Source organism: Petromyzon marinus, chromosome 11 (genome assembly GCF_048934315.1).
Source record: "Petromyzon marinus isolate PM22_M1 ecotype Great Lakes invasive population chromosome 11, UKy_Petmar_22M1.pri1.0, whole genome shotgun sequence".
Taxonomy (NCBI): Eukaryota; Metazoa; Chordata; class Hyperoartia; order Petromyzontiformes; family Petromyzontidae; genus Petromyzon; species Petromyzon marinus.
Genome location: NC_133677.1, coordinates 2,564,314 through 2,588,433, shown reverse-complemented (window position 1 = coordinate 2,588,433; position 24,120 = coordinate 2,564,314). Strand labels below are relative to the sequence as shown.

The 24,120-nt window shown below is 48.4% G+C and overlaps 1 protein-coding gene across 6 annotated transcripts in view; it reads left to right on the top strand.

Annotated features, from left to right (window-relative positions):
• Positions 1–24,120, top strand: part of LOC116941355 (A-type potassium channel modulatory protein KCNIP2-like) — a 167,940-nt gene that overhangs the window by 92,137 nt on the left and 51,683 nt on the right. Inside the window, exon 1 of one of the 6 annotated variants that reach the window (XM_032952399.2) lies at positions 5,378–5,689. The exons of the other annotated variants lie outside the window; for them this stretch is intronic. Coding sequence (XP_032808290.1) covers positions 5,629–5,689 — 61 coding nt within the window. The 5' untranslated portion in view covers positions 5,378–5,628. Of the gene's footprint in view, positions 1–5,377; positions 5,690–24,120 lie in introns of those variants that run through there. 6 annotated transcript variants of the gene reach the window in all.

Below are 24,120 nucleotides of genomic sequence, written 5' to 3'. Positions count from 1 at the left end.
AAAGGAATATTTAAGCTTCGTCATGGCCGTGCTGTGAGATTTCATGTATCGTGTGATTCATTAATTCGTAATTTTCCCAAAGATATGCGTGTGCTGCCAATGCTGTCACAGTGATCGTGTTAGCCTTGTGCTCATTGTGTGGTTGCGCACAAACAGGCTTCGTGAAATACAAAAAGCCGTTTATCAAATGTATCTGAGCCATGAATCCATGCAAATTGCACGTAAATCAATGTAAAAAATATCATAAACACTAGAAACATTGAAATAAGTAACAATAAGTTACGAGTAAATTATACATAAGGAATTCGAAACAATGCACTATACGTTTCAGAAAATGTATATATAACCTAATATCCAGTATGATAATTATCAGCTGTAGCATAGGATATAGTTAATAAACAATTCTGTTTATAATGGTGGTGCAAGGAATCACATATTTACGTAATGAAGATGATTAGGAAGGAGAGAGTTTAAATGTAAGAGAGATGCAATGTTATTCCACCTGCAAGGAACATCGTGGTTAAAAATTATAATTTCCAAATTCAATATTTTATCTTGAGACATAACATGTATTTTTTTAAGACTCCTATATCAGTGAGAAATTACCAGGAAGAAGAATACGTAGCATACAGTATTTAAATTGCTCGATAATTGGTGGTGGTAGGTTGGTAAGAGCTGTGGTGTCTCTGACACCGCACCAGGTTCCATGCAATACCGCACCTGTACGACCTGCACAAAACACCCAACATGCCTTGCCATTGGTATGTCAGAATCAGAATATTTATTTATCCTGGAGGAATCCGATGAGCAATAAAGCTCCTGGTCACAGATGTCCAGTAAGGGGCAGGCCAGAACGTTACAACAACAAACAACACAAAAGCATGTACGTCGAACTTCTTTCGCACCGTACGTAGCCAACCGTGCTAACCGGAGGATGGGGTGGAAGGACAATAAACAAACTAAAACACAAAAAGGTGTCCGGTGCGAACCTAACCGCCGCGCCACACCACGACGGCAAATATCCGCGGCAAATCGGGGCGCGAAACTCGGCGCTTGGGAACAATTTCACGTCAAAATTGTCCGGCAGTGTCCCCCAAATGTGTCACGACCCCACTCAGGCTGAGCGATGGGATGAGCCGCAACGGCCGTGCTCTAGCCGCCGAGCACGCCGATAGATCTTCGCGTGGCAACGCTCCCCTTGCTCACCCCCCCCCATCCACCCCCCGTTCCCCCGGGTGCTCCCCGGGGCTCGCAGCCCCGCGGCCCATCGGTTCCATGCTCTGCCAATCAATGCTCCTTCCTCCTCCGTGTCGTTCACGGTCGAACTTCGACCTCGTCGCTGTTCGCGCACGAGATCAGCGGACCGTGGTTTTCGCGATTGACCCGCCACGTGTGGGGGAGCCGTGTTGCGCAGGATCGTAATGTGATCTGGAGTGAACGCGTATTGGTTATGTCAAATCAACCTTCCCCCTCCCTTCAAAAAAATATATAGTTTGTTCTCCCCCCAAAAAATAAATATTTGGTGTTTGTCCCCCCCTTCCCCCCCCCCCCCAAGGCGAATAATGATTAGTTTCGCTAGTAGAGGTTTAGGGTTAAGGTTTAGGGTTATGGTTTAGGGGCAAGGTCAGGTGCTGCATTTAGTTTTAAAACGGGCCAACCATTATAGTTACCAAAAAATAAATAAAGCCACACTGAATGCAAACAACGCAATTGTTTCACAAATAACTTCGTCAAGTGGTTGTAAAATAAGTGCCAAGTTGAAAATGTATGGAGCACGGGAAAACGGGTCACGCATGGTCCGAGGAATCCAGCAGCCTGACTTTGATTCCCGGCGTCGAGTGATATAGCAATGCCCAAGTCTGACCAAACAAACCTCCACGACTGACAAGGTTTTTTGGGGAGGCCTTCATCCAGCAGTGGAATAACAAAAGGGTTGTAAATTATATTTGTAGTAATGATGATGCGTATTATTTTGCTATACAGGTGTGCCGCGCAGATGGTAGCACGGACCGTGGTTCTGCATTGACCGCGAGCGTGAGCCTATACATTTGATGTGGGGATCATCGGTGCCCTAGAGCTACGTCTTGGCCAGCCAGGTTGCTCTGGTCGTGAGTGAAATGAGTTGTAAATAAGCCGGAATGTTTAGTTGTTCAACACTTTGTTTTTGATTAGCAGATGTTCCACACCAGTTTGAGTGATTATTTAGGCTTTTTTTATTTTTTTATTCTATTTCTTAGACTGTGTAAGAATTCATTTTGCGAGACAATCGCGCCGCATCGATGCCCTCGAAGTAGAGCATTAGTTTAACAGTGGAAGCCTTTGCTGTAAGCCGGATGTGATGGTTTGTTTAAAATTGCAAAAAAAGTTAAAGGTGCAGCCCTGCAATTGCTTGCTCAGCGACTGCTGGAAGAAGGGTCCCCAGTGAGGGGCTCCTCTAGAGTATTTGGCCTACGCTTTCCACACTGGCCAGACCTCTTGCAACAGGTGGCAGTGCCCAATCTTAAACTCCACCTTACAAGACCTGCCGATTTATACTGCTGCCATGACAGCTGATGCATATTCCTGGTGCAAAGCAAAAAAATTCTCAACCACCAATTAATATTACTACGTATTTTTTTTTAATCCGCAATGCCTTCTCCAGCCGATCCTTGAGAACCCATTCCAAAATAATTCCATGATATGCGATTTGGACATGTAGGGTCGTTTTGTAAATCCACGATTGGATGAATGCCCCCCCCTCCCCCTACCATGCGCTGGTCATGGTGGTTATTTATTGCAGGAACCGTGGTCTTGCTGGTCAGTGAAGGCTGTTGAAGGTGGGGGGTGGAGCATAGACGTCGGCACAGTGCAGTACAACAATGGATTTTGCTGCACTGCACTGTTAGCCGCTCAGCAGCAGCAAGCAGCAGCAACAGATAAGGACCCTGTTTGTGTGCACGAGAATGTCGGCGGCTTACTCTGGCTCCTCCGGCGCTTAGCACCTCGCCCCCAATGTGTGCAAATACTGCGATTGCCTGAAGTGTGTGTAGGTATATTTGTATATCCCTACGCAATCATTTTATTTTTTGGGGGGGGTGGGGTCAACAATTTTTGGAAACCTGTTGGATCAACATTTGACACCCCAATCTTGGGGGGGGGGGGGGGGGTCCACTTTTTAACTATTTTTATTCAGGCCTTCTGAAACGCTCCAAATGGAACGCCGGGCTTTTATAATAGAGATGGATAGGGTCCAGGTGAGCGGCCAAAATGCAATGGGGCTTGGGAAGGGACACTCTTGTAGAACGGAAATTCACTGCAGGGACCGTTGCATTACTGGAATGTGCTGTGTTCAAGCCATAATAAGTGAGTGCAATACGCATGCAATTTACACATTGTAATTTGCAAGCGGATTCGTTCGAATTCAGCGATTTTTCATTCTGGTTTTCCGACATTTCACGCTGAAATATGGTTTGATTTATGGGAAATTACACATTTTTGAGATTGAGATCTGTAACAAACAAAAGTCAACTAATTTTACGATTTATCTTTTATCACGCAAGATAGTTCCCTCTCTCTCACCCCAAGGGTTGACCATTTGTGAATTTTCAATCATCAACCTCTTTTTTATTGCCACATTTATGTGTCCGTTGCTTGCTCCGTAGTCTTCGATCATGTTTGTGTTGTGCTCTCTCGGATTTCCTCTCTCATTCGTTTTCCCCTAAATCGTTTCTGTGGAGTTCCCTGTATGCGATCTATTTTGCGGGAAATCTTGTGTCTCGTTCAAGTCTCTCCTTTTCCCCAAGGCATGTCTTTTATTTTTATCGAAAAGGTTTTTTTTTAATATATATCAACAAAACAATTCAGGTACGCAACACAGAGGATATAAAAGGGGTTTGACACCAGCACAACTCACACATTACGGATTACAGTGCAATAAAAAGCTGTCTAAACCGCATGTTTCAATACATTGTTTGAATAAACTCTACAAGCCCCTAGTGATGTCTTCCGAAACTCGGATACCCCTGTAGGAAAAAAAAGAGGGAGTGGGAAGCGGGAAGAGCAATGCCTAAATGCCCTCATGAATGCTCTTAAGAATCAATGCCCACTGGAGGAGAGGTAGTGAAGGGGGAAAGCTTCCCCCCAATGCAAATCTTGTGGGTTCACATCGGTTACCTTTATTGTGACATTTACCTGCACTTTTATCCGCTGCTACGCTAATTCTTGCGTTAAGTCGTGTCGTGCTTGCAAAAAGTTTACTCAAACGATAGCGCATATTATATACGCTGTGAGAGACACACATGAAAAAAGGCACCCGGATTTATTATGCCTAGGGAATTTGGTAAAGATGGACGACGATCATAATGTTGAAATGAAGAGGCGGACGAGAGTGCATTGAAATGCTGTTGGAAACTGAACTTAAAAATTATAATAATCTCCGAAACGTTTTTTATTAGGGTACATTATCCATGGTCTGTGGATGAGAAACATGGCCATTGCCCAGGAATTTTTTTACAAAAAAAGATGAAAATGGTGCAAAGCAGCATGGAGCGATGCATGCTCAGCATTACACAGAGATAGATAAATAAATAGAGACAAATGAATGCATCAGAGAACATGCTCGTTAGGGACATCGTGGTGACTGTTAAGCAAAGTAAGTGGACTCGAGTGCGACGCGTCAAACGGCCGGGGTGATGGTCGGAAGTAGAGGCTCCTAATGGAGCGTCGGGCAGAGGACGTGCACAGCAGAGACGGAGCGCTGAGGTCAGCTCATGTGCAGGAGCTAAATAGATTGTTGTTCTGTGAGCCCAAGGCTTAAGGTTGCCTTCATGCAACGGTGAGTTACGGCTCGCGATTATCATCACACTGTGTCTGCATTGTTGATTTTAACAGTCTGTAGTATGTGCCGCTATTCACCCGTACACGGCTCACAATCGTCAAAAAAAGATCTGGCTTCAAGATTAAATGCAAAATTCACGTTCTCAACAATTTTCAGGACAGGGTTTGCACAAAAGTAACCTGTTGACATAAGCTTAAGGTCAAACAATGTTACCTTTCCATCATGTCCCTAATGGAGCATGTCTGGCAATCCGTTTCTCAAATCGAGTGGTAAGCACGTGTCATTTTGTACGTGTCACAGCTCTGCGCGCCTTCTGCATATAAATCGCGTCTGAGAAATGGCATCGTCTGCACAGCAGCTAACCGGGGGCCAGTTGTTGCATCGCAAGCGCGCGGGGAAAGTGGGAAGATGCAGGGAGCCGTGCTCTCGTTCCTGTGCGTGTGCGCGCGTGCGCGCGCACGTGCGCGCTCAAGAGAGCGCTCGAGCTGGCGACGTGCACGGGAAGGCGAAGAGGGCGCGTGACGAGGGAGCGGAGGAGGGCAGAGGCAGCGCGGGGTGGGGATGGGATGGAGAGGCAGCACGCTGGGAGGCGCTCTGCAGAAAATAAAAAAAAGCCCACGCGATAGAAATAAATAAATAACGCCCGCGAGCGGCGGCGGTAGCGGTCGTAGGGGGGGGGGGGGGGGTGCCACCGCGCCGAACGCCGCTCCTCCGTTGCACAGCGCGCGAGGGCTCTCCTGAAGCCGAGCGCTCCTCGGCTCGTACGCCGCAGCGAACAGGGGGCGCGCAGAGCGAGCGAGCGAGGCGCCAGCATGGGAGGGGTGATCGGCATCCTCACCCTCGAGACCAAGCGCAAGCCTCGCAGCCTCAAAGGTACAAAGGCGCGCGGCAACCCTCGCAGTCCCGCCCGTCGATCGGAGCCGACGGCCCCCGGCTCGCGCTACGGCGGTGGTCGGCAGTGGCTCGGAGTTGCCGGCCACGGAGTGGGGGGGGGGTTGGAGTGGGGGGGGGTTGGAGGGGGGGGGGAGCGCACGCGCAAAAAGTGCGCGCGCTCCACGCGTTCGACGCCCGAGCCACGCGTTCGACGCCCGAGCGAAAAATAACAGCGAGGTCCGTAGCCATGGCGACTCGCGATTCACAGCGACTGGTTGCGGTTGGTTGGTCCGTCGTTTCCCTTTGAAGGGGCGCGCTTTGTGTCGTGGCGGTGGTTGTCGCGGCGCGATGGGCTGCGAGGGCGTCAGCGAGGTGCCGGGGATGGAAGGGCGCTCAGGTGGTGGTGTCGGCGAGAGGCAAAAAAAAAAAGACAGAGTCTGTCGTGCCGAGATCGTTTCGATGATGAGGCGCGAGTTGTAATGTCAGACCGGCCAAAGGCGGTTTGTTTCGACCTGAATTGTGTTTTTGGGATTTTTGCGTTTCGGTCTGCGATGGAATTTCTGATCGTTGAATTGTGTCCACGGAAACTCTGCCTTGGTTTTGTTTGGGCACGTGTGCGTCATACCACTATCAATGGTATATTAATTTTATTGTTGAATATAAATACTTTACACTGGCACAGGCTAATTCTTGACGTTCGCTTTGATTAAAATGAAATGGTAAATTCCACCCCCCCCCCCCCCCGTTAGAAGTTAGATAGGTGCTGCTACTGTAGGTGATTGAATAAAAAAACATTCAGATTTAATATGCGGGCGTTTTTCTTATATTTTTGTGTAACCGATATTCATAAAGTATTCACAACAATAACTATTGAGACTCACGCGCCCGCTCCCATTGACATTTCTGGAGAATTGCGGCCGTTGCATGTCTGGCGCCAAATGTTGAGCGCCACAATCGCGTGTTTTTACGATTGTCACGTCTTGAGAAATTTCAACAACAACAACATATATTCACAAACATTTCGCGCGGGAAATCAAATCAAATCAGGAGCTCTAAATCTCGACGCCCCCTTTGAGTGAGATAATAACACACGGTTCGCTTTGTTTAACCTCTATTACGAACCGTTGCTCACGCCCATTTTTTTTGTGTAATGCAATTTCTTCACGAGAAAAATATATTCTTTTTGTTAGCAAAGACGCGAGTACATTTCGGTACCGACTGTTGCCGCCACAGCAAGCTGCCTTCGCAGCGAAGCTTGCCCGACAAACACCATTTCAATTCGTCGCGTATGGAGACAGCATATGAATTAACGATGACGTAGGGTGCCCAACAAAACGATCACTGGACTGGTGCCGTTTCATCGCGCCTCGGTGGGGGGTTGCTTCCTCCTCTCTCTCTGTGTGTTCAGCCGGAATCGTTTATCGAACCGTTTCCCGCGATAATTTACCAGCACCCGAATAATTTCACTGGCGAAACAAACCTTCAGTGGACCATCAACGACGGTGATTTTTTTAAGATCGTCTTTTTTTCATATCGCTCGTCGTGATAATCTGGCGGGGGACACACACACCCGGAATGGGCCGGCGACGAGAGGATTTCAAACAGCGCCTCTGCCCACGCGTCCACCACCCCCGCCATATCAGAGGGCCACCGTTCTCACGACGGCAAAACCAGCCGCCGATTCCCGGCATGGCGTATCGCGATGGCAAAGTGGCTCGTGTGTATTCCGACTGTTCGTGTGTGGGCGTTTTACCGGCAGCAGGCATCCCTCGGGTTGGGCCGCTTAGATGCGCCCTGCCTGATCCCTCGACGGCGGGGAGGGCCGTGTTGGATGTGGGCTGAGCAATCGCTCAAGATGAGAGTTTGGGAGTTGGGGAGTTGGGCAGGTGCGGTGGGGTTGGTCGCGGGGTGGATCAGCAGGCGTCCTCGGACGCCGCCAATTTCGCTGTCCAAATGACCGCGGCCGCCTTTCCTCCGCGGCCCGGCGCGGCTGACCTGCCCGCCGCCGGGCCGTGGCGCGTGACCCTGGGAGGAATCCTCGCCGAGCACCGGCGGGGGTGGGGGGGGACCTTTAATTGGGGGGGGTGGGGCTCGCCTCCTCGCGCGCTCCGCTGTTGTCTGTAAATGTTCTGCCGGAGTTACCAGTTTTTAGTGGGGGCGTATTTCCCGATGCGTTTGACATCAACGGTACTTTATTGACGGGTGAGTTTTAAACTTTCTCTCGCGTTCACGCGTATCAATATTTAACGGAATAAAGTGTGAATAAGAGTGAGTGTTTTACCCCGCTGTGTGAATGTTTACGCGCTTTTTTTTTAGGGTGGCTCTAATTTTTCAAAAGACTTTTCATTTATTGGCGTTGTTTGCTGCTGTTGAATTGTGGATAACTGGGACATTTTAGCCGAATCGAAGGATGCTTAGGACCACTCGAATACACATGCACCTATGTCACGTGCTAATGTGTGTTGTTTTATAGTTGGCATGATGTGTGTGTGTGGGGAGAGCCGTGGAGTCGAGGTTATAACACGGTTCTGGGCTTCCTCTAGGTCGACTCAGCCTTAAATGACTCCTGTATCTGGTGCAGTGTGTAACCATCAGCAATGGGAAGGCAGAGAGGTGGCCAGGCACAATGCTGGCGACAGCACTGCCTTGTGCACCATGCCAGATGATCCAATAGGTGCTTGCCCCAAAAATCAGTTAAAGGCTATATAGGGCACCTTTGTATTTACCTTGTGTGGATGTCTAATACATTGTGATACAAACCTGGCAATGACCTTGGGTTCAAATCCAACCGCAGATAATATCAGTGGTGAGTGGCATCTGAATTTTGTTCTGGGATATTTACCTAGGTCAAGTAAGCTCTAAATGTGCATGGTGCAGTGTGTGAATAGACGTAGCATGGTGCTGGCTACACCACCTGCTTGTGGGCCATGCATGGCTTTAATCGGTGTTCGCCAACAGTATCTTGCACAATCATCTACATGGCTGTACAAGGAATATGTCTTTGCCTGTGTGTGTGTGTGTGTGCAAAAAGCAGTGGGGAGCGGTGGCGCAGTGGTTAGCGGACTCATAGCCAACACAAGTGACGATTATCCGAACCGATCCTGGGTCTCCCCTAGGTCGACTCAACCTCAAATGAGCGCCTGTTTGCGATGTGTTAACATCGCCGCTAGGGAGACAAAGGTGGTCAGGCTTGGTGCTGACCACCCACCGCTTCTTATACCGTGCCAGCCTTAATAGTTGCTCGCTAACAGCACTTGTCCAGTCTGGTAAAGGCTGTATGGAGGATCTTTGTGTTTGCCTTTTGTGCGTGTGCGTGTGGGTGAGAAATGTGTTCGCAAAGCTCCAAAGGCATGTTGTGTTACTCACATACCAGAGCGTGAAACAGAACCTTTTCTTCATCATGGATCGCTATAAAAACCCATCACCCATGTGAATCCCCGAGCAACCGACCTAAATCCCAATTTGAAATCAAATCTTCGCCGCAGTAATGTGAGCTGTGCAGATTCTGTTGGGCCGGATGGTTTCGACTGAAGAGATATGGGCACGGGCCAGAGCAGAGATGGGTTCACGTGGCACAGGAGAACTTGGAGGCGAGCCGACTTGCTGACGACTGGTATCAGCGGCGTTGGAGCTGGTTGACCTCCAGAAACGATGGGAGGTAAAAGAGCAATGCTCGTAACAATGAACCAGGTGGCTATGACAAGGTGAGTAGACAGTGGCCAGTGCCGTTCCCTCATGACATCCAGTTCTGTCCCGTGACCTGCTTGCCCATGGGCCTTCGACACCTCATGTGGCCTCGAAGCGCACCTAGCCTGGAACAAGCATCACGGTGATGTCACTGACGCCTAGTGCAAAGGTTATCGAGCAACACGTGCAAATGTCAAGCGGGCATAATATATAGATACAGTAATAGATACGAGACAAGAGTTAGGACACTTCTTGGACGTGGCAAGGCCACAGGCACGCGGCAAGGCCGGCTGCCGCTCGCTTCTCAAGCTTTACCGGGGGAAGCGCAGGCTGTGCTGTGGACACCGTTGCGACGAAAACACAGAAGATTAGCAGTGAACGCGACACCACGCGTGCCTTGCCAGCACCGCAGTGACCACGGGCGTGGACGCGATCGATCTCTCACTCTGTCTCTCTCCGTGTGCTGTGGCAGCGACTGGAGTTTTTAGGTAGGGGGCCCTGGGGACTCATGGACTTGATTGGGGGGGGTAGGGGGTGAGGAGGAGAGGGTGGTCGTCTAGACACCACGTGTGTGTCATTCGATTCAACAAAAGTCTCGCCGTTAGTTTTCTGGTCCCCTCACCCGAAAACAACCGGCGCGTTGTACCGAGTGGGGGGGGGGGTTGCGTGCGCACCAGAATAAAAAAACACATTAACAACAATTTACAAAAAAACTCGCCGCCGTATCTGCACTAGCGCAGGCCATCGTCATCCATTTAACCGCCCCCCGGGGGCGAAGTCGGCCCCGCGGGCTTCGCTCTGCGGCGGCCGGGGGAGGCTGGCGGCTCCCACGCGACCTCCTCCCACGCTGCACCCCGGAGCGCGCTCATCCCGGTGGCTCCTCAACGATGGGAGCCGCGCGCGCTGTCAAGAGTCGAAGTGGGGGGGGGGGTGGCTCATCTCGGCGGCGCGGGGGGGGGGGGGCTTCTCCGTGATCCTCGCTGCTGCCTGTCAGCCGCACGCCGATGGTGATTGCAGACTCCGCCGCCCCGATCGCCGGGTCGGTTAGCTGCGACGAAGCGGTGAAACCGAACTTGGATTTGCAGTCAACGCTCCATTGTCTGGGTTCACGGGGCAGCGGGCAGCGGGCGGTGGGACGGCCCAGATTTAAAACAACAAGGAACTAAAACATACACGGAGAACTCAAAATGTGTTTAGATTGGGCTGTAGTCAAAGTGATTTCCTTTCTCAATTTGGTTCCGATTGAGGCTGTGGTCAGCATCCGTTTACTGCCCCGAGTCAGTGGTCGACATTTCTCTTTCATATGGCGGGGGGCAGGTTTATCCTTCGGATGACCACTTTCTTCTTTACTTACCCACATCGTGGTATAGTATAGTACTTATTTTATCGACCCCTGGAGGGATGATGGGTGGGGGCTGAGGCTACTCCCAACCAGCACTTGAACTTAGAGCCTTCTGAACGTGAGCCGCACGCGAACCCGTTGTTTGTTTGCCTACAAACGCGTAGAACGCGTCGTCTGGCTTGCTTGTCTGTGAAAGTAATTAGTCGACTTGCTGACGAGTCGGCGGTCACGTGGGCACCGAGTCGCTGCCCGCCCCCCCCCTCCCGGACGAGTGTGGAGCAGATAACGATGGAAGCGCGGCGCAGATAGAAGGCAGCGATCAAGCGCGGTTCAGCCACATCCCCCAATCACGGGCGTTGACTCGGCACAGCGCCAACATGTGACCGCATCTCAGGATTGCTGTAGGGAAGCGGTGGGCGAGACAGCCGTCGGCAGACGAAGACAGAGGAAGGCTCTTCGCCCCATGGCTTAAACAGGGGGCAGGGAGCCGACAGCACGGATGGCTGGGAGAAGGGAGTTTCAGATGACGGGGGGGGGGGGGGGGGGTGCATTCCTCGCAACATTTCCAATTAAAAGCATGCGCCGCAGCAAGCTATATAAGCGCGAGGCTAATGATGCGTTTCTACGAGATGCGCTAAGGCACGGTTTTTATGCCAATAAAGCTGAGATAGAACATCAGGCGCTCGACATGAACCGGCACATGCGTGCACTACCAATAATGTAGGCAGCATGGTACGTATTTATAATTGATGGATTTAACAACTAAAAATCCTTCTGTTACGAGTGCACATGTACACGTAAATGCCTATACAGTAAACCCTTATATAGGAAAAGCAGTAGGCTTACAGAAACTATTTTTTTCCAATCATTGTATGTATGTTGAGCCTCTTTCGCACCGTACTCATAGGAGGTGTGGGAAATGCAGCCACGAACCAGACACACGAATGCCGACAGAGAAAATGGAGCACACGATGAAAAGTGCTCACCGAAGCGTGCCCACACACACGCTGGAAATGACACCGAGATAGAACGAGTAGTTACGTGGAGCAGGAAACAAATGTGAACCACAATGGCAGTTCAGGAAAACAAGTGGGGCTTGGGCAAGGGTTTACGAAGAGATGAAAAATGATGGGCGAGCGAGACGAGTGGCAGAACAGCAGCCAAAGGGAGTGAGCGTGTCCGAGAAGGACGGCCACTGCAAGAGACGGAGCCGTGAGATCCGTATTCGCGCGTACAATTGGAATGGATCGTGGCAATCGCGGGACTCTGGAGCAATGGTGGAGAGCGTAGGAAAGCTTTCAACCAGCAGTTGATAGACAATGACCGGCAATTGGAACCGTGAAAGGTTTGGATTTCACCCATTGCAAGCCACGAGCAGCCTCCTGTAACACATGGAGATAAGCCTGCAGGGGAATTTTGTCTATAAATTAGTGGGCAAACCCAGAGACCACATATTGGCATCTGACATCAATATGCTTATTCTGCCGTTTGAGCGTGACAGATATTGTAATTTAAGGTAAAGCATGAATGTGTCTGCAATGCTTACGCAAATGTATGAATGGTACGATGATAATTTACAGGCCTTTGTCAATCCGCAACTGGATGAGGTCCACCACATTCTTCATCATTATAGCAGGGTTTTTTGTACCATACCTCACCGCTGTGGTACGGGCTGGTGAAGTGTCTGGGGGTGGGGGTGCAAGGACCGTTAATAGCAATGACTGGGAATGGTTCACCAGGTTAACTAGCGCATTGTTCTAACCACGACATCAAGACTCCACGTGCATTGCATAATAATCGTATTAATATAGCCATGCATTGTGGACATCTTATTGATAGTTTATATTCATAGCGCGCCTTTTTCTCAAGGCACTTAACATAGTAAAACAACCGACGGGATAATTTGAGAATGAGTTTTTTTATATATATATAAACTGCGTAGGAAAAAAACGCTCGTGGTATACGCAGTCAAGCGTGACTCAAAAAACAGTGGGGCATTGAACCGAGCCATTCGTATCGTACCATCATCATTATGAACGCTCGCAAACAGCAATTACTTCATTCCGTTTCCACAACGCGCACACGTGACGACGATCCACAAGGCACCTCGAGCAACGCGCCCAGCCTCCAGCGACGCGGGCCTCCGATTGGAAATCAACCAACGAACTCGCGGCGTTCGCGCCGCAGTTTCAACTCCTCAATCCGACTCGTGCCGGTGGCTCCTGCACCCATTGAGGTGACGCTCGGACTTTTCTTGGATTTATATGTGTGTGTGTATATGTGTGCCTGTGTCTGTGTGTATGTATGTGTGTATATGTGTGTCTGTGTGTGCATGTGTGTGTGTGTATATATATGGGGAGCGGTAGTGTAGCGGTTAATGCGCTGCGCTATGAACCCGGCGACCCGGGTTCGATTCCCGCTCACGGCCAACACCTGTGACGATTTTCTGAACCGGTCCTGGGCCTCCCCTAGATCTACTCAGCCTCAAATGAGTACCTGGTGCGGTGTGTAAACATTGCCACTGGGGAGACAAAGGCGGTCGGGCGTGGTGCTGACCCACCCACCCCCTCGTGTGCCGTGCCGGCCTTCATAGGTGCTTGCTTAACAGCACTTGCCCCAACAGCGCTGTTAATGCTATACTGGGGAATCTTTGTCTTTGTGTACGTGAACATATCTCTTTCACAGGACTTGTCAGCTGTTTATTTTCTCGTGAGCATCGCCCCTTGTGTTGCTCAGCGGAAAGTGGCGCGGGGCGGAGCGTCGTGCTACGCACGCACGCTCGTTGAACCTCTTTCGCACCGTACGTAGCCAGCCGCGTTCACGGGCGGCGCTGCGTGCTTTTTGCGCCGATCTCGAGCTGCGTGCTTTTTGCGCCGATCTCGAGCTGCGTGCTTTTTGGGCCGATCTCGAGCTGCGTGCTTTTTGCGCCGATCTCGAGCTGTGGGGAGCACGGTCGGCGCACATTTGCATCGTTCTTCTTGCGAGGCTCGCCAGACACGCAGGGCCGTGAGGTGGCAACGAAAGTGGCGATACAGAAAGTGGGTCTGCAACCCACGTTTCTCATCTGCGTGATTCTTCACTGCACCCACGTGCGCATGGGGTCGCCTCTGGGCGCGTCAGTTTTCTCCAGTGTTAGCGTTTAATGAACTGGGCACTGAACGTCGATCTGTGGTTGCCGCTCGATATTCTGATTTGTTAAACTACTTATATTTCAAAACTGCCGTGGGCGCCTCAGCCTGCTTCATTAGTCCACGTTTTACGTAACTCAATTTTGAAGTCCACATTCCCGTTGGTGAAATCCATGAGAAATTGGATACTAAGAGGACAAACTGTTGATGAATAGCAACAATTATGAATTAGAACCCCCTAGACAAGATTAATCGTTCGCTCATGATAACGACCCACCTACATTACATAATTACCTTATACCCAGCAAACTACATATACCACACATACAGTAGACATGGCCAAATGTTCCTGTCGCGCAGGACCCTTCTGGAAATAAAAGAGACTCGAGACCCAGTGAGAATTTTCTGGGATGCACAGACGAAACGTCTTTCCTCCAAACGCTCCGGTTGCAAGAAGAAATCGCGTAAACTTCACTCGACGCATTCTGTGAGTCCCAGACAAATGTGAAGGCAACGTACCCACAGACACGTGAGGCCTCGGATAGAGAACCACGGCAAAATTGCGTATGGATGCTATACGTGGATTTGTTGAATGATCCCATGAAAACTGGAGGCACACGTGTCCATGGGTGATATTGTACTCTTAAGAGTCCAGTCCGTCACGAATTCGCATTGATCACCCGTTGGAGTAGGCTCTCTGGAACAACACCACAGTTTTCAGTCTGTTGCGGAACTGGCTCAGACTATGAAGGGCATAAAGCCCCGTGACTCTGGGTTTTAATCACAGCAGCTGGGCTCAACACTCGACGCCCTCACACTCGCAAATGTACAAAGGCAGAAGACAAAGCTACTCCGTGCAAACAAATTGACATTCGGGGCAAGTGCTGTTGGCAAGCAGTTACGAAGGGTGACCATACACGCAGTTTTTTTTTTCATTTCAGTTTCATTTATTTGGTATAGTCCTGTGAGCCATTCGGCTCTTGAATCGGGTGCAACCGCAAAAAAACAAAAAACATGAACAAGAAAATATCTTAAAGTGACTATGTGACTGTGCAAACAGAAAATCCAGGAAAAAACAGCAAAATATTCCTGAAAAAGCACCGTACACCAACGCTGTGTGCAAAAATCCCAGTGGGATGCAAGTCAAACAACAACAACCACAAGACAACTTAGATTAAGGCCATCAGTCTAACTCCGTACTACAACAAACAAACATAGCCAAACCAAAAAACGTTTTCGACATCACGAGGATGGTGGTGTGGCGAGCAGAATGCCTGACCACCCAACCACCTTTGTCCCCCCCCGCCCAGTAAGTGTATGTTTCCACAGTACTCCAGATACTTACATCCGAGTTGAACGAGCGGGGAACCCGAGACTGGTTCAGATATCGCTCGCCAATGATGGTTCGCTGTGGCATGGAATCGAGCTCAGGTGGCGAAGGTTCGTAGTGCAGTAAGCTAATCACTGCTCCACCAATCGCCACACTCGCGCATAATCACAAACACACACGCCTTCGTACCGACATCAACGGTAGTACTCCAACACAACATCGTTCAATTAATGGTGCACATACTGACACACTCGTAAACTCAACAATGTATGCACAATTGTCAGCAAACACGTAAGCCAAGGACATGTTTTGATTTTGTAGAGCAGAGCAAAAAAAATAAGTGTAGTGCAGCTTCCTACGCGACTTTGAGTGAGAGAGAGCGAGAGAGAGCCAGCGGTGGTGGAGTGGTTAGCGCGCACCGCGCTACGAACTCGGCGACCTGAGTTCGATTCCCGCTCACGGCCAACGCCAGCGATGATTATCTGAGCCGGTCCTGGGGAGACAAAGGCGTGTGGTGCTGGCCGCCCACTCCCTCGTGTGCCCTACCGCCCTGCGGTGCTAACAGCACTTGCCCCCAACAGTCCGTTAAGGTTACACGGCGGATATTTGGCTTTGAGAGCCTTTGATAGCCTGTGAGTGCCGAAGCAAATAATTGCACTTGCGTTGAGCTGGTGGCGCAAACAGTGTTTGTAATATGACCCGATAAATACTTACATATTAACGTGGTGTTTTATACCCATATATATCAAAATATGATGGATCATTTACCTTTTTTTATTGACTCAACATTGCGATGTTCAAGTGAGCCACACGTTCAAATATTTGATTAAAAAAAACATTTCAGCACATACGGTCAATGCGGGGGCTAAATGTGATTAACTTAAAGGTAAACCTCTGAAGCAAAATAAAAGCACTTTGAGATATTGAAACAAATTTGTTAAAGGGGTGCATCGATTTGAAATATTTATGGCGGTGATAAAATATGTATATGCCTGGCGGAGGACAAACAGGCGCCACAGTTTACTTTTAATTTCCGTGCATTTGCAAACAGAATTCATATTTACGTCAATGAAAAAAATCAACCATATTCTCGCGGGAATCGCCGATTCTACAGTTAGTCGCTGCCGTGTCTGTCTTCTGCGCGTGGCACTGAATCCAGTTACATTGGCGGCCTGGGTCGGGTTAATGGATGCGTCGTTAGCATTGCCTGTGATGGACGGTGTGATATGTGTGTGTGTTACACGAGCGATACAAAGGCGGCCGGGCGTGGTGCTGGCCACCCACCCCATCGTGTGCCGTGCCGGCCTTCATAGGTGCTCGCAAAACAGCACTTGCTTCACGGGGGGGATCTTTGTCTTTTGATGTGTGACAGCCATTTGTTGCCTTTCCATATTGCTACGGAATTCTCCGTCGCTTCTCTCTGTCCACCCCACAGCCAGCCCCTTTACAGCCAATACAGCGGCATGTGTCATGTATAGGGCCATCATAAGGTGTCGAATAAGACGATTGAGGCACAGGCAGGATCGCCGCGTTTATTGCTTTTAGTTTTTCATCGATAAAACCTCCCTCGAACATCAATGCACGAATTATGATGTTATCATCATCATCGGCCATGGTCTATTCACTGCAGGATCCTTGTGATGTACAAATCGACCGGGCACCCACGGAAGACGCGATCCGATGATACACGCAGGCTTATTTTAATTAAGGGGAACGATTTCAAAAGAGGCGTCAAATTAAGTATCTGCATATGTTCTAGGGGTCTTTCTCTCTCAAGGTACCGCGGTGGCCAGATGTTAATTATTATCTCGCCTGGAATATAGGAGGGAGTGGGTTCAATCCTGACCCTGACACCTGTTGTATATTTTGAGTTTGCATGCTCTCTCCGTGGTGGCGGGGACTTTTCTTAGGCTCCTCTGGTTTTTTTCCCCTCTACATTTATAAACACGCGTTTAAGAGTATTTGGCTGCTACAAATTCCCACGTGATGACCAAACTTCGTTGAGCTATTATTTGTAATAGCCAGGACGATTCTGAAAAATAGCTGTGTAGCTCAGTGGGCCTTACTTGGTAAAATAAAAACTGTTTAGTTTTCGTTAAAGGCACACGGCCGTATAATGTTTACACACTCAGTTTAATAGTCGGGAGTGTATATGTCCTGTCTCCTGCGGACTAAATCAAGCGTTGCTCCGTGTTACTCAGTGTCCCACGTGCCGTCCGTATTTGAGCACACATGGCTTTTAAGGAAATTACGTTTATAAATAACTGCATATTACTGTCACAAGTTGCAGTTTTTAAAACGTGAGAAGGGGGGCGAGGGGGGGGTAGTTGAATATTGGTGAGGGTATAGGGGGGGTGGGTGCAGGGATGGAATAGGGGGCGTAGGAACCTTGGCTGCTAAAGGCAACGGAGCTGTGCGTGCATACAATGCATGGCCTCGTTCTGTTTTCTCTCTATAGGTTTAGTATTTTAAATGTCCGGCCCAATGAACCTCAAGTGAGTAGAATTTGTGACCGGCAATGTCGTTGATTACTACGTCCGACCGCCACACGCGCTCATTCACTTCCTTTGTTATCACGAACGGACTGCCCTGTTGTTGATTTTTAATTAAACTTTAGACGCATAGCTACGCACCCAGACTGTCACTTGTATGCATCGTGATAGGATATTATTCGTGCACAATGTAATTGTAATAAGATTGAGTGTTTTGGCCGAAATCAATTAAAACTAACCCTATTCATGTTTTTCTACGTTCACGATTCGTTTCGTGAATTGTCATGCAATTGCCCGTATTTCATCTAAACCTTCAAAACTGATTATATTTTTGTTATTTTTTTAAATGCAATGAGCACCGCAGCCTAAGTAACACCACGCAATACTGTCGGTGACTGCAAAGCATTTTAATATTTGTGATCAAGAAACCAGATGTGCATGGATATACCGTGCAACCTGTCATAGTTGAATCCACACACACACACACGTACATTTCCTTCATTATAACCAGGTGAGATCGCATTGAGAATATTTTTTAAGAGAGAGAGAGAGAGACGTGATTACAGGGAGAATACGAGACTAACATGAAATGGTTACATTATTGAAACATAAGCGGCAAGTGTCATCAATAAACATCGTGTACGGTTTCAAAGCAAAATCAAATCCGTTAACGTAGGCAGGACTTGCAATCGGTGTTTCATTTACATGCAAATTCACAGTGGTTTAGAGAAACCTTTAGTTGCCGCGGCTACACAATGGAGGCTTCAGGAGCCCGCTCCCAGGCTACCAGTACTCGTCAAAGGAGGAGGAGGAGGGGAGGAGAGAGAGAGAGAGAAAAAAACTGATCTAGAATTCCAGGCAGGTCTTCTGTGCGTTGAACGTCCAAGGAATGGTGCAGTAAATGGCCGGGAATTTAAAGGGGGAGTGTAATAATACTCATTCAGTCGCATCGGATAGACTCCTCATCTTTTGTCTCTTTAAACTACAAACACTATATTACAAGAAAAAAACTAGTTCAGATGTAACGATTCCGAGCTTAAACTAAAAAAAAACATTCCCAAGTGATGATAAGTTAGTCAAATGAAATATTACAAATGTATGTGAACATAGCATGGCCAGTTGAAACAATGGTGCAGAGGTCTTTAATGCCACGGCGTCTGTCCACCTTGGTCGATCGGTGGGGTAGAGTGTGGGCACCACCCCCCCCCCCCCCCCCCAGCTCCTTCAAGATGTGGCCAGCCTCGAACAGTCGGCCAAAATATCCCGTCGAGGAGCTGCCCAGGAGGACCTCCTAGACCACGGAGGCTCGGCAGCCAAAATAACAATGAGAAATCGGTAAAGAAACCTCAATATTTCAAGAGCCGCAATGCACTGTGGGTGAATACGAGACGGCGACTCCTGAATGAGTAACGTCACGAAGCGGCCCTCTCGAGAGCCGAAATCTGACTCCTGGAGCCGCAGGTTTGCCGACCCATGTCCTCGAGAGCCAGTCGAGACAATTCTAGCAGCAGCGGAATGAGCAAGTCATTTGCAGGGCTGCTCCTTTACCCTGGCACGGGCAGTGTGAGGGCCACGGGCGCAGCTTTGGTCACCGTGGGGTTCCTGTCGGTTGAGCGTTGACGCCCTCCTCCAGTCGGCCGTGAGTTATTGAAGTTCGCCGTCCAGTCCCTGCTGGGAGGAAAATGAGGGTGTCATCGGTGCGGAACAGATCGTTTAATTCGCGTGGCATTGGATCGAGAACACAATAAGCTATCTTGAAACAAGCAATGTAATAGTTAACATGTGATGTATGCACGTTTAACGTCTTTCGCACCGTGTTAATCAGAGGTGCGGTGGAAGGACAACAAACTAAACACAAATCAGTTCTAAAGAAATGAGGTGGTATTAATAAGTCTTTGTTTAAAGGGCCGCGCCTTTTAATATTTCAACTGGTAGCGTGCACAGTTGAATTAGAATGGAGGCTCGAGAGTTGTTGTAACTTTCTGACCCACACCTACTGGACATGTGAAAAGAGCTTTATAGCTCATCGGATTCCTCCAGGATAAATCAATATACTGATTCTGAAGTGTAGAGGGCGGAGTTGTGGATGAGGTTATTAATCGGTGTTTACCAGGAATTCCTCTCGGACAGGGTATGGGAGTAATGCGTCGCAAAAATTCCAGAATCCTGTCAGTGGTCTCTTGATTCGGGGTGTCCTTCAGGATAGCCACATGCTCGCAAATGCACTGCATCACTGATCTGTCTTTAGCGGCGGTGAACAGCGCTGTAATTCAGTATGGAGCAATGTAATCAGGTACGCAGCGATGTAATGCAGTTTACCCGGGCGGTAATACAATATGCGGCACGCTTATTTATTTATTTTTACCTCCTACGAAATCCATTCCCTCGCGAACGCTTTCATGCCTGCAACATAATAACGCGACGAGTCCACCAGAGGGGGGTTGTTGTTGTTGTTTTCGAGCGAAGTGTCACAGTGACGCACGAGACGTTGGGTGGGCAGTGGTGGAATCGTCGTTGGGCTCACTCTGTGCTTGTCTGAAGGATTGTGTTTGTTTTAATATACTCTTTGGTTTTTTCGGTAAAGTCACGTAGAAATAATTAAAAAAATGTATATAATAGCATACGACGTTTTTTTTAAATATCTTATTAAATTTCGAGGTACATTTGGCACATTTAACCGTTGTTGTTGTTTTCTACGAGTAGGGATACTCCTTTTTGCTTCCACAATTGTGGTGCAGTTAGTTGCGCTATTGGCAACGTGGTGAGATGAAGCGGCTTACACGAGGCATTATGAGTGAGCAGTGAACCACCCTGTATCAGAGAATGACGAGGACTTTCCAGAACTACGTCTGAAGGCACATTGCCTCACATCCACACCATGGCCATGCCTTTTACATTTTATGCCAATAGTAAAATGTTTTATTTAGAATCAGACTATTGATTTCGACTGGAGGAATCCGATGAGCTATAAAAAAAAATATTTTTTATTTCGCCAGGTGAGAACTCTAGAGACCACGATATGGTTCTCATTTGCAAGAGCGACCTGCATTGCCGAAATGACAAAATAAAATAAAAACAAATACATGTCAAAATAAACACCAAAAACAGTATTACGTGACGAATTGAAAATATTGCAAATACAATTCCGCCCGCAGCGCAAATCTGCTCGGGCAGATTACCAGCAGGTTGAACACGGCACATAGAACGCAACTAAGCTACAGTGAGGGAAAACAAGTATTTGATCCCCTGCTGATTTTGTACGTTTGACTAAGAAATGATCAGTCTTTAATTTTAATGGTAGGTTTATTTGAACAGTGAGAGACAGAATAACAACAACAAAATCCAGAAAAACGCATGTCAAAAATGTTATAAATTGATTTGCATTTTAATGAGGGAAATATGTATTTGACCCCCTCTCAATCAAAAAGATTTCTGCCTCCCAGATGTCTTTTAGACAAGTAACGAACTGAGATTAGGAGCACACTCTTAAAGGGAGTGCTCCTAATCTCAGCTTGTTACCTGTATAAAAGACACCTGTCCACAGAAGCAATCAATCAATCAGATTCCAAACTCTCCACCATGGCCAAGACCAAAGAGCTCTCCAAGGATGTCAGGGACAAGATTGTAGACCTACACAAGGCTGGAATGGGCTACAAGACCATTGCCAAGCAGCTTGGTGAGAAGGTGACAACAGTTGGTGCGATTATTCGCAAATGGAAGAAACACAAAATAACTGGCAATCTCCCTCGGCCTGGGGCTCCATGCAAGATCTCACCTCGTGGAGTTGCAATGATCATGAGCACGGTGAGGAATCAGCCCAGAACTACACGGGAGGATCTTGTCAATGATCTCAAGGCAGCTGGAACCAGTCACCAAGAAAACAATTGGTAACACACTACGCCGTGAATGACTGAAATCCTGCAGCGCCCGAAAGGTCCCCCTGCTCAAGAAAGCACATATACATGCCCGTCTGAAGTTTGCCAATGAACATCTGAATGATTCAGAGGACAACTGGGTGAAAGTGTTGTGGTGAGATGAGACCAAAATGGAGCTCTTTGGCATCAACTCAACTCGCCGTGGTTGGAGGAGGAGGAATGCTGCCTATGACGCCAAGAACACCATCCCCACCGTCAAACATGGAGGTTTGAAACATTATGCTTTGGGGGTGTTTTTCTGCTAAGGGGACAGGGCAACTTCACCGCATCAAAGGGACGATGGACGGGGCCATGTACCGTCAAATCTTGGGTGAGAACCTCCTTCCCTCAGCCAGGGCATTGAAAATGGGTCGTGGATGGGTATTCCAGCATGACAATGACCCAAAACACACGGCCAAGGCAACATTGAAGTGGCTCAAGAAGAAGCACATTAAGGTCCTGGAGTGGCCTAGCCAGTCTCCAGACCTTAATCCCATAGAAAATCTGTGGAGGGAGCTGAAGGTTTGAGTTGCCAAACGGCAGCCTCGAAACCTTAATGACTTGGAGAAGATCTGCAAAGAGGAGTGGGACAAAATCCCTCCTGAGATGTGTGCAAACCTGGTGGCCAACTACAAGAAACGTCTGACCTCTGTGATTGCCAACAAGGGTTTTGCCACCAAGTACTAAGTCATGTTTTGCAGAGGGGTCAAATACTTATTTCCCTCATTAAAATGCAAATCAATTTATAACATTTTTGACATGCGTTTTTCTGGATTTTGTTGTTGTTATTCTGTCTCTCACTGTTCAAATAAACCTACCATTAAAATTATAGACTGATCATTTCTTTGTCAGTGGGCAAACGTACAAAGTCAGCAGGGGATCAAATACTTTTTTCCCTCACTGTACACCAACATTGAACATTAAACAGATCTTAGGGTGACGGTCATGCTAATATTTAAATAAAAAATGGATGCATGTCAAATGCAACTGCAAATGAAGTTATCATGAAGAACTGTGACAGTTGAGCACCAAATTGTGATTTCGATGGGAGAATAATCGAGGACACCTTTTGAAGTGATGGAAGCAATCCGAGCGTATTTGCCACGTCAATTTTTTGCTGAGATTTGTCATTCTCAGCGTTGGAATGAGCTGAATAAAGCGAATCCCACGTTTTAATGTGACGGGATTTTTTCTTGTTTTCGCATCCATCACCTCGCCGCATACGACGGATCCCCCCCCCCCCCCTCCCCCCGTTGAAGTCATCGGTGACTGTAACCTGGAGTCGAACCCGAGCCTCGTCGGTTCCGGCTCACCACCGTGACTCTCACATTTAGCCGCTTAATTCACGCAGCCACCTTACACGCTCGACGGGGGAATTGTTGGAAGTAAATAAATCTCTTGACTGATGTCCATAATGGACGGTGGTGTTCATTGCCCTGGGCGTTGTGCGCATTAACGAGAACGCGGCTCCCCTCTCTCTCCCGGCTGGGAGATGCTGGAGATCTGCTGGCGTGGCACTCCGATTCAGGTCATTGCCATCGTTATCACCGTTAAATGCCAGGAGGACACAAAATGTACTCGCCACGCCTCCTGTTGTGGCGTCGGAGGCTGAATCGTGCTCGTTTACAGGAACGTAACAATTGGCCACCGCACATCGATCAAATCGAGTCTTTCGCTAGTGGAATGGTCGTTGAATCAGGTGTGTGTATGTGTGTGTGTGTGAGCAGCTATCATTCCTCAGTGTGTGTGTGCGCGCGTGCGTTATACGCGATTGCTCCATGCAAACCCTGCAGCGGCGGAAGGCGCTGCCTTCGCCAAAATGGTCATACAAAATATGCGTGTTTTTTTGGGTTCGTTCGCGTAAATATAAATGTGTCGTTAAACCCGCCACCACCCTACACAGCCAATTAGCAAGGTTTGTCACGTAAATAGAACGTGCCGATTCGTTACTAGTATAGCACACCGGCGTGCTGGAGAGTAAACCCACCACAACACTGACAATCTATACGGATATTGATTGTTTGAGTCGAATCGTGGCCACGATTTGCAACAATTGATCAAAGCACACGGAGAGAATGAGAGCGTTGCGTGCCAACTCGGTCACGATACATTCTGTTGTGCCGAGCATCTCATTGTTTTTGCGTGTCGATTGACCTTCGTTCGTAAATGTGAATATATACACAGTATATAAAACGCTTGATAATTTTTTCATTATCTTTGGTGGGGGGGGGGGGGGGCGACCGTGTCTGCTTCACACATAAAAGGCAACGCCGAATCGATTGCACTCTCTGAGAAATCCATCCTTCGTGAAATCCGAAAGCGCCAAATGCAGAACAACGCGAAGCTACATTCGATAGGCGTTGGCTTCAGAGAATCGATAACCTCCGTGCCTCCGGCTGTCGAATCAATCTTCGACGGGAATGCTCAGACAGGTACAAGATTTCTCTCCGTTAATGCAACTCCACGTGCACATTGGGGGAATTGCAAAAGGAATACTCTACAGCCACGATGGCCGGATGGTGTCCGGATGAGTCATTA